The sequence below is a fragment of the Nipponia nippon genome, unplaced genomic scaffold, assembly GCF_047370975.1.
Source record: "Nipponia nippon isolate SJK-2023a ecotype South Korea unplaced genomic scaffold, ASM4737097v1 scaffold_8, whole genome shotgun sequence".
Taxonomy (NCBI): Eukaryota; Metazoa; Chordata; class Aves; order Pelecaniformes; family Threskiornithidae; genus Nipponia; species Nipponia nippon.
The window spans coordinates 44,572,787-44,584,883 of record NW_028262402.1 but is presented as its reverse complement, the minus strand read 5'-3'; the positions used below and the strand labels follow the sequence as shown (position 1 = coordinate 44,584,883).

The following is a 12,097-nucleotide window of genomic DNA, read 5'->3' as shown; positions in this document are numbered from 1 at the left end:
GATGCTAACTGACACATATGCATCAGGAGCCAGAGCAAACTAAGCATTATTCACATTTCAAACAATTGGGAATGGAAGCAATATACAATAAATGTATTGTTTATGGTTAGTATTTCTCTTTGCCTTTTTACAGTCAGCTGCAACCACTTCTACTGAATGAAGAAAGAATTGTGGCTTCTCTTATAAAACAGCATCTCAAAAGAAGCAGCAAATGAAAAATGTGAGAGCAGAAGCTATGTAGCCAAGAATGAATGAAAAGAATTAAACAGACCAAATGACTGGAATGCAGCAGAGTATTTGGAAACGGTAGTGACCAGCCCTTTCTCAGGGTGGAGAAGGAACAGGACGTGTGCTGTGAGAATTGTTTTAATTATTAAAAAGCAGGATGCAGAATATCTGCAGAAAATTATTTGATTCTATTAATACAAATTAAATTCTTGAATTTCAAAAACTAGGATACTAGGAAAGACCAGGAACAACCATTTTAAAAGCATTTTATGTTTTATATATCTCTTTGAGCTCAGTGATTAACTTGACACCTCATCATTACAGAGGTCAGGAAGGGATAATAGTATACCATATTCTATAGCTTGAAATCTGTTACATAAGAGTCTCTGAAACATGTATGCTTCTTGTCATCAAAGAGATGAACCTGCAGAAAGCTTCTAGGTAGTTACTATTCTGCCAGTTCATTTAGGAAACATGGAAAAAATAGTACTTTCCTTATGATAAACAATGTGATACTGCTAATTTCTCAGTAGATGTGGAGAAGTATTGCCTTACCACAGTTGCCATCTACACCATTGAGAACAAGGCAGCCAATGATAAATATTGTGAATTAGCAGATTAACCTTCTACAAACAAGAAGGCTAAATGAACACCATCTTTCTTCAGCGAATTCTGTAGCATCCTCTCACAGTGTGCATAGAAGTTACAAATACCAAACATAAATGGAGGCAACAAAAAAAAAATCATATTCCTCGAGATTTTTCACTTCTTATACTTACAAGTAACACTTCATTTTACTAACAATAAAAGGTAAAAGAGCAAAGGTAATTTTGCCACCTTTCAATTTTGCTTACTTTGCTCAGTCAAGCATAAGCTTAGTTTCTGGATTAACAGTAAGAATCAAATCTTGGTTGTACACATAAGGGGCATGGTGCACTCATCCAGTCCACCAGGGAAGGTTTTTTTGGCCTTTCCATCCTGTATCCCTTTGAAACGTGGACACAGGAGAGTTTATCAGCCCATGCCAACACATTTCAGAGTTTGGGGTCTTTCACAATGATGGAGAGAAACAAAGATGTCTCATTCCCTCCCTCAGTTATGAAGGTAGTATGTAAACAGAAAAGAAGTACTAAGGACTACCGCTGGGAACCTCTTCAAATCTATGAAGCAGGTTTGCTACTTGGATCCCACTCATAGTGATTTCACAATGAGACCAGAAAAGCATGAGTTCCTTTTCCATTTGCAATTACTCTGACAAGAATACAATGCAGTGGCAATGTCAGGATATCTCTTCTCTTCTGTAGTACTTTGGTGCTACCAACAGAAAAATGATGAAAAAAAAAGGAAGGCATGGCCTTTCCATGGTGACAGAGAAAAAAAGACAAAAATTTTGTCCCCTTTGTCTCACCTTCTCTGTCCTCTCCCCACTAAAAGAAAATAATGTAGTCCTGCCAACTGCTTGTGAAGAAGTTCAAGAAGAGCCCTGGACAACAGTAGGGTCTGGGATCCTTTTACAAAGATCTACACAAACAGGAGTAGTATCTGCAAGAGTGGAAGGCAGACCAACACCAGCCCAGCAGGAGCTTTTTTTCAAGTCCTCAGGAAATCCAGGAGAAAAGCTAATCATGCATCATGCAAGACAACACATATTCCTGTGTGTCTGCACGCAGAAGGCTCACTGATCCTGTGCTATCTCCCACCCAGCCCATAAAATAACTATGTCTGTGGAAATTCAGCATATCTTCCAAACAAACAAAGTACAGTGTGTAAGAGTAAAATGTTACCGTGACTCTCAAAGAGCTCCTCTTTTACATTCGTAAAACAGAAAAACATTAATTTACAACTCCCAGCATTAATGCAATATTATGTGGAGCCATATAAAAACATATATGGCACACAATTTCACTCATACCATATAACATGTAATGTGTACCATTTTAATAGACATATGTAAATATTTATGCAATTTAAGAGCCTATGCATATTAATTACTTGACAATCATAGTCTCTTTAATCTCATAGATTAAGAGACAAAGGAATATGCTGTATGATTTTAAGCACTATATTGTAAAGGGAATGAAGTCATCAAATCTGACTAGAATATGGGAGACATTGTATTGATATCTAGCCTCTGGTTTGTTAGGTGTATCACAACCTTTTAGTTGAAATTTAAACCAAGTCAGTGTAAGTGAACGAAATCCTGGATTATATTTTTCTCTCTCCTTTCAAATCCAGTACTTTCTGTAATTCCTTGGAAAGAAAAGGAATGCAGGAAAGGATGTATGAAGCTGAAAAATCGGTTTCAACTGTAAAGTTCACCTTGCAAAAAAAGGATTATGTTAATTTATACAAATTGTGGTCACTCATACAATTTCTCAGTCACACCTTTTATTAGTAGTACGTAGAACATGAAGGCAATGTCAACAGAGAAGCTTTTCCCATAAAATAAGAGCTAGACAGATTAGATAAAAGCCTATTTAAAGTGATCATTTCACATTCACCTAGTATACATAAGAGTTCACTCACTTCCTGCATTTCGCAGTACCACTACCCACATGGCAAAAACTCTTAAAAACAAAAAACCAGGAAAGACCAACAGAAATAGAGCTTTCAAAATTCTAAACAAGTCAACAGTATTTTTAAAGGATCAGGTGAGAAACTGCACTTCTCTTTTTAGAAAGTTATATTGTCCAGCTCAACTCTCTCTTTAAGAAAATACAAAACCAGTAAAAACAGAGATACGTAGTCTATCACTTCTTAGCATAATTGTCTGCTTATTCTCTATTCTGGAATGTCTTAACAGAGACTGACATAAAATCTTGGCTAGTACATAGCACAAATGAGTTTGTCTTAAAGCATTTCTCTTTCTTTTAAAGAAAAAAATAGTTAATGAAATTATTATTCCATTATATTTTAGTTCCAAAATTCTAGCAGTATTTATCAACTTTTTCTTAGTTGAATCTTTCTAATCTTTTAACTTTTTTAAAATTTTCCTATTTTTTTTTATTTGTAAGTATTTTTAAATTGTGATTTTCTTTCTCCTATTGGCTAATAACAAGAAGATGCAACAGATACTAAATAATAACCATAGATGATATTGCAACATTATAAATCCCTCCAAGAAGATAACCTCATGTATCTTTGTTTGGCTACCCTCTACTCTTGTAACTCTGCCTAGTAATACATACTAATTACAAAGACAAATATACAAAATCATAAAGGATTAGTTTATGTGAGTTCCCCCAGCACAAAACTCAGCTGATTTGTCCATGTGTAAAAGGTGATCAGTGGTATTTAGGGTGGGGTATTTCCAGCTTACATTAACAGCACTTCTGACATATTATCTATTAACATAACCACATGGAACTATTAATGATCACATAATACAACAGTATGGTATAAACCATTGTCTAAAACGAATAGAAAAAAACCAAGTTATTAATCTGTTATCTTGAAGAGACCTTTGCTTTGTTCTCCAGTCAAGATAGTACACTAGTCCTGTAAAGAATGATTATTAAGAATCTGTCTTTGAAGACACTACTTATCCAATATTAATTAATATTAATATTTATTAATACAGCATTTTTACTCTTTCTTAGTTTCTTTTAAGACTGCATCTTATTGTCCAGGATGGTTCCACTGAGAGTAACTCCCACAAAAAATTATTTTTGTGCATCTCACCACCTTTATTCTGCATGTGACACTCCATAGATTTTAGCAACACCACGAAGTCCTCCTAGCCCTAGCCAGCAAAGGCTAATAGCCGACTGCTATTTTGTTTCATGTTATTTAAAATAAAAAAGAATCATAAGTGGAATACAGAGGTTTTGGAAAACCAAATCTGAGAACTCCCTTAAAAACTGTACTGGGACACCAGCCAATTTTGAAATAAACTCCATGCTAATCTTCAAAAGAAACTATCCCTCTTCCCCACAGAGAAGAGGGAACCTTCTCTTTAACGTAACATGGTTACAGAAACTATACCTTTCTCTCATGAGTACAGGACTAACAAAGGAGCTTCTGCGGTTTCACTGTCATTTTGCAAATTGATACCCAATTGGGGTTACCAAAACCAAAAAATCATTCACTACTCCCCCACAGGACATTCCATTATCTGAAGCAGAAAAGGTATACCAGATTCTAAAAGTCTATGTTGGCTAAGCACAGAATTTACTTTTAAAATAGGTTGTATACTACAACTGCAGAAACATCCAACATATGGGCCCACTTCCCAATTAATTATTTGCTGGCTAAAGTGTTAAAATGTCCTTGGCTTCACCTTAGACACAATCATCCCAGCTGGTCATTATCTACCTGGAAAGGGGCCAAAGAATCTCAGCTGTCAGTACTCAACAAACATATATGTTTTGTCTTTTTTTTTTTTTTTTTTTGAGCTACAGTTAAAAGAAGGAAGTTGTATTACACATGGAAGTGGAAAGATTTTTTATCGCTTTTATTGTTGTAATTTAGTATACCTGGAGGACAGGTGATAAGTGGAGGCATAAGGAAGTCTTCAATATGCGTTCACTGAGAACTGATTTATCCAACCTTGCTGACACTGTTTTTATTCTTGTGTGTTCCTACTTAATTCAACTGCTCCTTTGTTTTACACAGCCATATGAAAAAACACAGAAGTCTTCAAAAGTGAGAGCTGGAACAAAGTTACTGACTGGTTATATAGCTGCACAAAGTCAGGAAGATTCAATAGGAAAATATTCCTCAATCAAGTGAATGTTAACAGTCAGCTTGTAGAGAACGTAACCATCAGCTTGTAGTAAACCTGCAGGTCAACAGGTGGAAAGCAAATGGGTTTTCTCATTTGCACATTACTTCTGCAAGAAGCCACAGGACAGCTGGGAGAAGGAACACATGTAAACAAGGCAGACCTAATGATTTCCTAATTAAAAAGAAGATATTATCTTCCCATTAATAGGTAAACTAATTGACCAAAATCCAACAGTTTCCCCTTGGTACAAATAAACATAGGTGCCTTTCTTTACTGAATTGTCACACATTTAGGCCATCCTCTAAGTTGTCAGTTCTGCTTGATTTGTTTGGACACTGTAGTCTGTGACAGCTGTTGGAAATAATACATTAGAACAGCTGTTGTGGCAATCACAAAGGGCCTGGAATTTTAATTGGACTGGATATTAATTGGGGGGCAGTGTCTTTTTTTTAAAAAAAAAAAAAAAAAACAAAGTTAAGAAAGAAATATTCAAAGAATGACAGATGTCTTCAAGGGATTTGACCAATGTCTGGTAAGCAAGGTTGGTCTTTGCTTTTACTATGTAACTTTGCGGCAATGGTCTCCACCATCTGAGTGGGAACCATTAGTTGCTTAAGAAAACGGGCATTAAGAAGAAAAATAGTAAGGGAGTTGCATAAATAATCCTTTTCAAATACTAGCTGTGATCTAAAGAGGACCTCACAGTGTTTTAAGAATTAATCAAAAGGAGACTCATTCTGAGACCCTTAGTAACCACCAGCTGAAAACAAAAGTGTTCACAATGGCCAAGACCTAAGCACAAATGAATAATCAGCTTACTTTCAGCATCAGTGTAGAGTAGCAAGCACAGGAGCACCACCATCGGCCTGACTACGTGCATCATTCGGCAGCTTGGCACCAGCATGCTTTGGCAGCCTTGTTCTCACTGGCTTAGAAGCCACTGCGAGTCTGTCCGGTCTAAAATTTCAGATGAAGTATTTTCAGAGCCTGCGGAACATATAAAAAAAAAGAAAAATACAGTTAGAAGAATAAGGTAGAGATTTTCTGTTTTTTTTTTCTAAGCATTCACCATTTGAGGCAAAATAATTTTAAAAGACAAAAAGGGTAAGGGAGAAAGAAAAGGAAACATGATTCATTTCAGGCTACTGGCATATAGCAGAAGATTCAAGGTACAGTATATGTTAGCACTGTTCCAACATATTTCTCAGTGCACCTTTTCTATAATCAAGCATTTGTCAAACCCTGGATCTTTTGTTGTATTCAACAGCAGCTTCTGAATCACAAGAACTGTCATTGTTAATGAAGTATAACACATCACTGGAATACTCATGTTGCAAGAAAGGAATCAAAGTGGATTCAATATCCAGAATAAAAAGTCCACATGCAAGCAGCATACTGGGAGCTGATGCCCTGGCATCTGGTAATAACACAGCAAAATCTGCTTTGTGAGGTGTTCTTAAAGCTAGACATCAAATGCTAGCATATTGCATAGTTCAACAACTCTCAAAGGTTAAAATTCCTGTTGTGATTTCCTGTACATATCTGAATTATGCCTAACAGAAAAACAGAAATCCAGCATAGAATAAAGGGCTGAGATTCCAATTCAATCAACCTCATTTATTACAATGCGTAATTGAATATGACACACTGGGAGCACTATAGCTCAAGTACCTAACTTAAAAAAGCAGTGTCTCATTCTTGTCCAAATTTACCACACCTGAGCAATAACAGAAATTAAGGAATATAAAAATATTTTTCCCTCTCACAGGAAATACTAGATATTTCCTAAATAGCCTGATGTTGCCACTAAAAAAACACTGAAATGTAATCTTACTTTTCAAAGGGTCTGCAACATATAAACTTTGGCAAGTTTGATACTATATCTTTTTCATTACCATGCATGAGTGGTTTCCATGCAGTGAAGATAAAAACCAAAAGGGTAGAGAAAAATTATACTAATTATTATTCCACTAGATAGATCTTACAGATTTGTGGGTGGTATAAAGAGCCCATTTTACAGTACAGTGCGATTGCTCAAAGAATCTACTCAAGGAAGAAAAGACGTGAGCAGCTGTTAGAACGGCTGTTATGAATCTCTTTTGTAAAATTATCTTTTGAATCAGCTACTGCCATAAAAAATACAAACCTATGAAATCTTCATAGGCAAAGTGATGAAGGCACCAACTCCCCCCTTTCATCGCTACCATCTTCATGCCAGCATTTCAGATGACAAAAAAGTCCATGCCACATCACTCCTGTTGGACTCAATTTGCATCTGCGCAAGCGTATCAGAGCCAACTGCTACATAATGATTCCAGTGCTATCACAAAGATGGAGATGTATGAAATATCCTTTCAAGGAAGAAGTGATTTTCATTTTGCTTCTTCTAGGCCACAGGAGTTACAAGGGAGCCCTGAACTATCTCCAAAGGAAGATGAGCTGGAGAGAAAGAAGACCGGCCTGCCTGAACAGAGAGCTTTGGCTCAAACTCAGAAAAAGAGAGTTTACCACCTTTGGAAGAAGGGGCAGGCAACTCAGGAGGACTACAAAGATGTTGTGAGGTTATGCAGGGAGAAAATTAGAAGGGCCAAAGCACAACTAGAACTTAATCTGGCTACTGCAGTAAAAGACAATAAAAAATGTTTCTACAAATACATTAGCAACAAAAGGGAGAGCTAAGGAGAATCTCCATCCTTTACTGGTTGTGGGGGGAAACATAATGACAAAGGATGAGGAAAAGGCTGAGGTACTTAATGCCTTCTTTGCCTCAGTCTTTAATAGTCAGATCAATTGTTCTTGGGGTACACAGCCCCCTGAGCTGAGATGGGGAGCACAATGAAACCCCCATAATCCAAGGGGAAATGGTTAGCAACCTGCTACACCACTTAGACATGCACAAGTCTATGGGCTCAGATGGGATCCACCCAAGGGTACTGAGGGAGATGGTAGAAGTGCTCACCAAGCCACTTTCCACCATTTACCAGCAGTCCTGGCTAACTGGGAGGTCCCCGTTGACCGGAGGTTAGCAAATGTGGCGTGCATCTACAAGAGAGGCCAGAAAGAGGATCTGGGGAACCACAGGCCTGTCAGTCTGACCTCGGTGCTGGGGAATGTTATGGAGCAGATCATCCTGAGTGCCATCACATGGCATGTACAGGACAACCAGGTGGTCAGGCCCAGTCAGCATGGAGTACTGTGTCCAGCTCTGGGGTCCTCCGCACAGGAAGGACATGGACCTGTTGGAGAGGGTCCAGAGGAGGGCCACAAAAATGATCAGAGGGATGGAACACCTCTGCTATGAGGAAAGGCTGAAAGAGCTGGGGTTGTTCAGCCTGGAGAAAAAAGGCTCCAGGGAGACCTTATTGCAGCCTTTCAATACTTAAGGGGGGGCCTATAAGAAAGATGGGGATAGTCTTTTTAGCAAGGTCTGCTGTGACAGGACAAGGGGTAATGGTTTTAAACTAAAGGAAGATAGATTTAGACTAAACACAGGGAAAAAATTTTTCACGATGAGGGTGGTGAAACACTGGAACGGGTTGCCCAGAGAGGTGGTAGATGCCCCATCCCTGGAAAAATTCAAGGACAGGCTGGATGGGGCTCTGAGTAACCGGATCTAGTTGTAGATGTCACTGCCCATTGCAGGGGGGTTGGACTAGATGACCTTTAAAGGTCCCTTCCATCCCAAAGCATTCTATGATTCCATGAAGCTCACTTGTGGACAAAACTTTATCTTTCTATTGGCAGGCAAGCACACTAGCTGACGTGTGAAGGTGAATGTCAGAAATGTGATGGGTACTAAGATTTGTGTCTGAACCATAAACTGCTTCCTTCAGCAGGGGGAGAAGTGGAGAGGAAACCATGCTGATATAATTAATAAGGGGAGCAGAGGAGGGACAAAAAGGTGACCACAAAGGTGCTTGTTTTATAGAACTGCTTTTTTACAGGACACTGGAGATTATTTTCACACATTCCAAACACACCCACCAAGATATTAAATGTGGTATCTAACAGAAAAAATATTATTATCTGCCTGGGGGAAAAACCATAATTTTGAAAATGAACCTGATATGTGAATATGCATTTATGCTCTACAAGCTGTCTGCAAATGAAGGCATGGATCACAAAACCTGACAAAGAAAAGGTTGAGAAGAAAAAGGAGCAGTTTGGTTTTTTTTGTTGTTAAAAACCTCATTCCATTTTCCCACTCTAAATGCACATACAGGCACTTAGGAATACTGCACACATTGTCTCTGCTTTGAAGGTGATATTCATTACCACTCAGATCATAAAAACAAAAGCCCTCAGTACTTCCTTTCTTTGCTGCTTCCGAGTGTTATGGCTTTAGATAACCTAATGAACACTCTAAGGTTTCCAGGTGACCCTTTGCCTGTTGTTTTCTCTCTTCACCTGCTTATGCCTCCATAGCTAACTTCTATTATTTTATGTCAAGTAAACAGAAGCAATTGAATAAAGATGGTGGGTGGGTCCTTTTTCTTTCAAGTGAGTTGAAGATATTCTGTTAGCAGAGGCATGCAGATGATGGGCTGATAACACTAGGGAGAAGCAAGCCAAGAGACAATCAGGTGCGGTCAAGGTTCTCCACACAAGTCTGCCTCAGCTTTACCTACAAAAAAACATAGCTTCAGCCAGGGACCCTGCTATTGACAACTGTACCAATCTTGAGACTGATAATCATCTAGTATGTAGGTCTACGCTTAGCTTAATTTGTGAAAACTAGCATGGAGATGCAATTCCTTACAAGGACTAAATGCGATTATCAAATAAGTATTAATTTCTAAATCAAGGTGCCTTCATAATTCCAAAGTAAAATGTTAATCTAATTTATTATTAATTCTTAAATGAAGTAGTTTCTTCCCTTTTCTATTTCCTCCTGACAATGGTGTGTTAAATCCAGAGTGTGGTACCAGAGACAGTGAAAACAAAAACAGCATTTGCAGCACCAGCTGACACTAGCTTCTTTCTCAGAGAGCCAACATTTGTCTTGCAGAATGAATCCAAAGTGAGGTACTCTCTTAGCAGCCCCTGTTACAACATTCACACTGAACCAGTGCGGAAAGATGGGGCTTCTCCTTGGTAGAAAACTGATCATAATAGCTACCGGGAGATAGATCAACAGTTATTCAAAAAAATCTCTCTTTGTGAAGCTTTAACAAAAGCTGTTTTTATTTTAGGATAAGTACTGTGTAACTGCTGTATTAAATACTCAAAAATGACTCTTACAACATCTCTAAAAGAGCCATGTATGAATAATTTCTTCCACAACAGCTATTTTGGTCTCTTTCCCCAGACAAACAAATTGTTAATACAGAAGTAAACAACAAAGGGTGGAACTATCCTTACTTACATATGTGCTAATATATCTATCATTAGCACGTATGTAGGTAAGAGGACAGATTTTCCCTGATAGGTGGTACCTATCAATAAGATCAGTAAAAGTGGAGATGTCCAGCCCCCCCGAGTGTTCAATGCAGAGACACTGCCAAAGAATTCTCCTCAGCTGGGGCATGGAAGATGATAGCACCTGGGCATGGGCACATGTATCAATTATTCTCAAAAGGATCAACTGGGTGTGGTGGTGCATCCCCCCTGCCTCCTCTGGACTACCTTACGATCACAGGGACTCTTGTCAAGGCTTGGCCTTTGAGCAATGAGCCTGGCGATCAGGTGCCCCTTGGTTGTACCAGGCACTCTTGCATGGCTGAGCTGGGGAACAAGAATGCCTTGATCTCACCTGGCATCATCAGTCACGCCTTGACAGCCTGGGGACATATCATTGTGGATTGTAACTCAGGCAGATAGGTACGGGAGGATCGTACCTGCCTTGCTGAGGTTAATGAGAACTCAGCAATTACCGAACGGAGCTGTGGCCAGAATGGAAACTGACTGATGCCTAAAGTCAATTATCTCACAACCCTATAAACAGCAGTGCCACAGGAGACCCTTTGAGCTCTCCTGGACCACAGCGGGCTGCGCCAGTATCTCCCTCCGAGTGGGATGGCTCTCAGGGCTGTGACCTCTTAAGTTTGCATACAGAGGCCAGGCAACAGGACCTGGGCTGATCTCCAGCACCCTTCACTCCTTGAGGCTCAACCTTCACCCACTGAGACAATCATTTGAAGTATTTCACTGAACTCGAGGGTAATTTTTAACAGGTACCTTTATCTACGCGTACCAAACTTGTGAGGAATTTTAAGAGGTACCTTTATTAGGCCTATTGAGTGATTGTGTGTGTGTGTGTGTGAGAATTGATACAAATATTGTAGTAAACCTCATTTAATTACTTTGTAGATGCTAGAGTAACCAATGATCAGTTACTGCTAAATTCTTGTGATTCTCTCCTTACTGTGAACAAACCTTAGGTTGCTGCTAAACACATATAATCCTTAGCCATAAACCATTGACCAAGTCTGAGATTAGGATTGGATCCCGCCGCACCTAGGCTCCTCTCTGAGAAGGAGTTTAGAAAGCAAGGGGGTCCATTCTGAACCTCGTGACTCAATGGGAGGGCCTCCTTTACCCCCCTTGTATTTCCTTCTATCTCGGTCTTCCCTTCTCTCTCTTTTTCTCTCTTTACATATATTCCATTCATTTAATAAGTAATAGAGTGAACCTTGCCATTGAACTTTGTTAAATCACCCTTTTATAAATTTCTATTAAAATGACTATTTGCAAATACCTTTGACAGTGATTATTTAAGCAACCTAACCGCTCATTCGCGACACTGGGTGAATGAAATATCTGAACACTGAACTACTTCCCTGCAGTCTGTTTACTTTAGTACCAAAAATAATCTTTTAGGTGCTAACACAGTACTCAAGAGGAGATAGTCCCTGCTCCAAGACACTTAAAGTTATAGAAAATGCTTACCTGAAGGCAAATCTTAGAACCAAAAAAAAAAAAAAAAAGGAAATACTAATTTTATTCATCTGCTTGCTTTTCCATGCCTCCACGTGCCTGTCAATGCTTGATAACGCAACACAGAAATTTAGCACAGCAGGAAAGAGCTCTTGGAAGACACTTGAACACAGACAAAAAAGAAGTCATAGCAGATGTAGGGAGCCACATGGAAAAAACCCAGTAACTTAAAAATTTCAGAATACAGAAATGTGAAGATATGAGAGC

At 38.8% G+C, this 12,097-nt stretch overlaps 1 protein-coding gene across 16 annotated transcripts in view; it reads right to left on the bottom strand.

Moving 5' to 3' along the window:
- The window catches only part of PTPRD (protein tyrosine phosphatase receptor type D), a 1,305,401-nt gene that overhangs the window by 287,979 nt on the left and 1,005,325 nt on the right, over nt 1-12,097 (bottom strand). For all 16 annotated transcript variants that reach the window (XM_087741431.1, XM_087741446.1, XM_087741430.1 and 13 more), the window contains one exon: nt 5,774-5,941. In XM_087741431.1, the coding sequence (XP_087597557.1) occupies nt 5,774-5,858 (85 nt within the window). In that variant the 5' untranslated portion in view covers nt 5,859-5,941. The remainder of the gene's footprint in view (nt 1-5,773; nt 5,942-12,097) is intronic.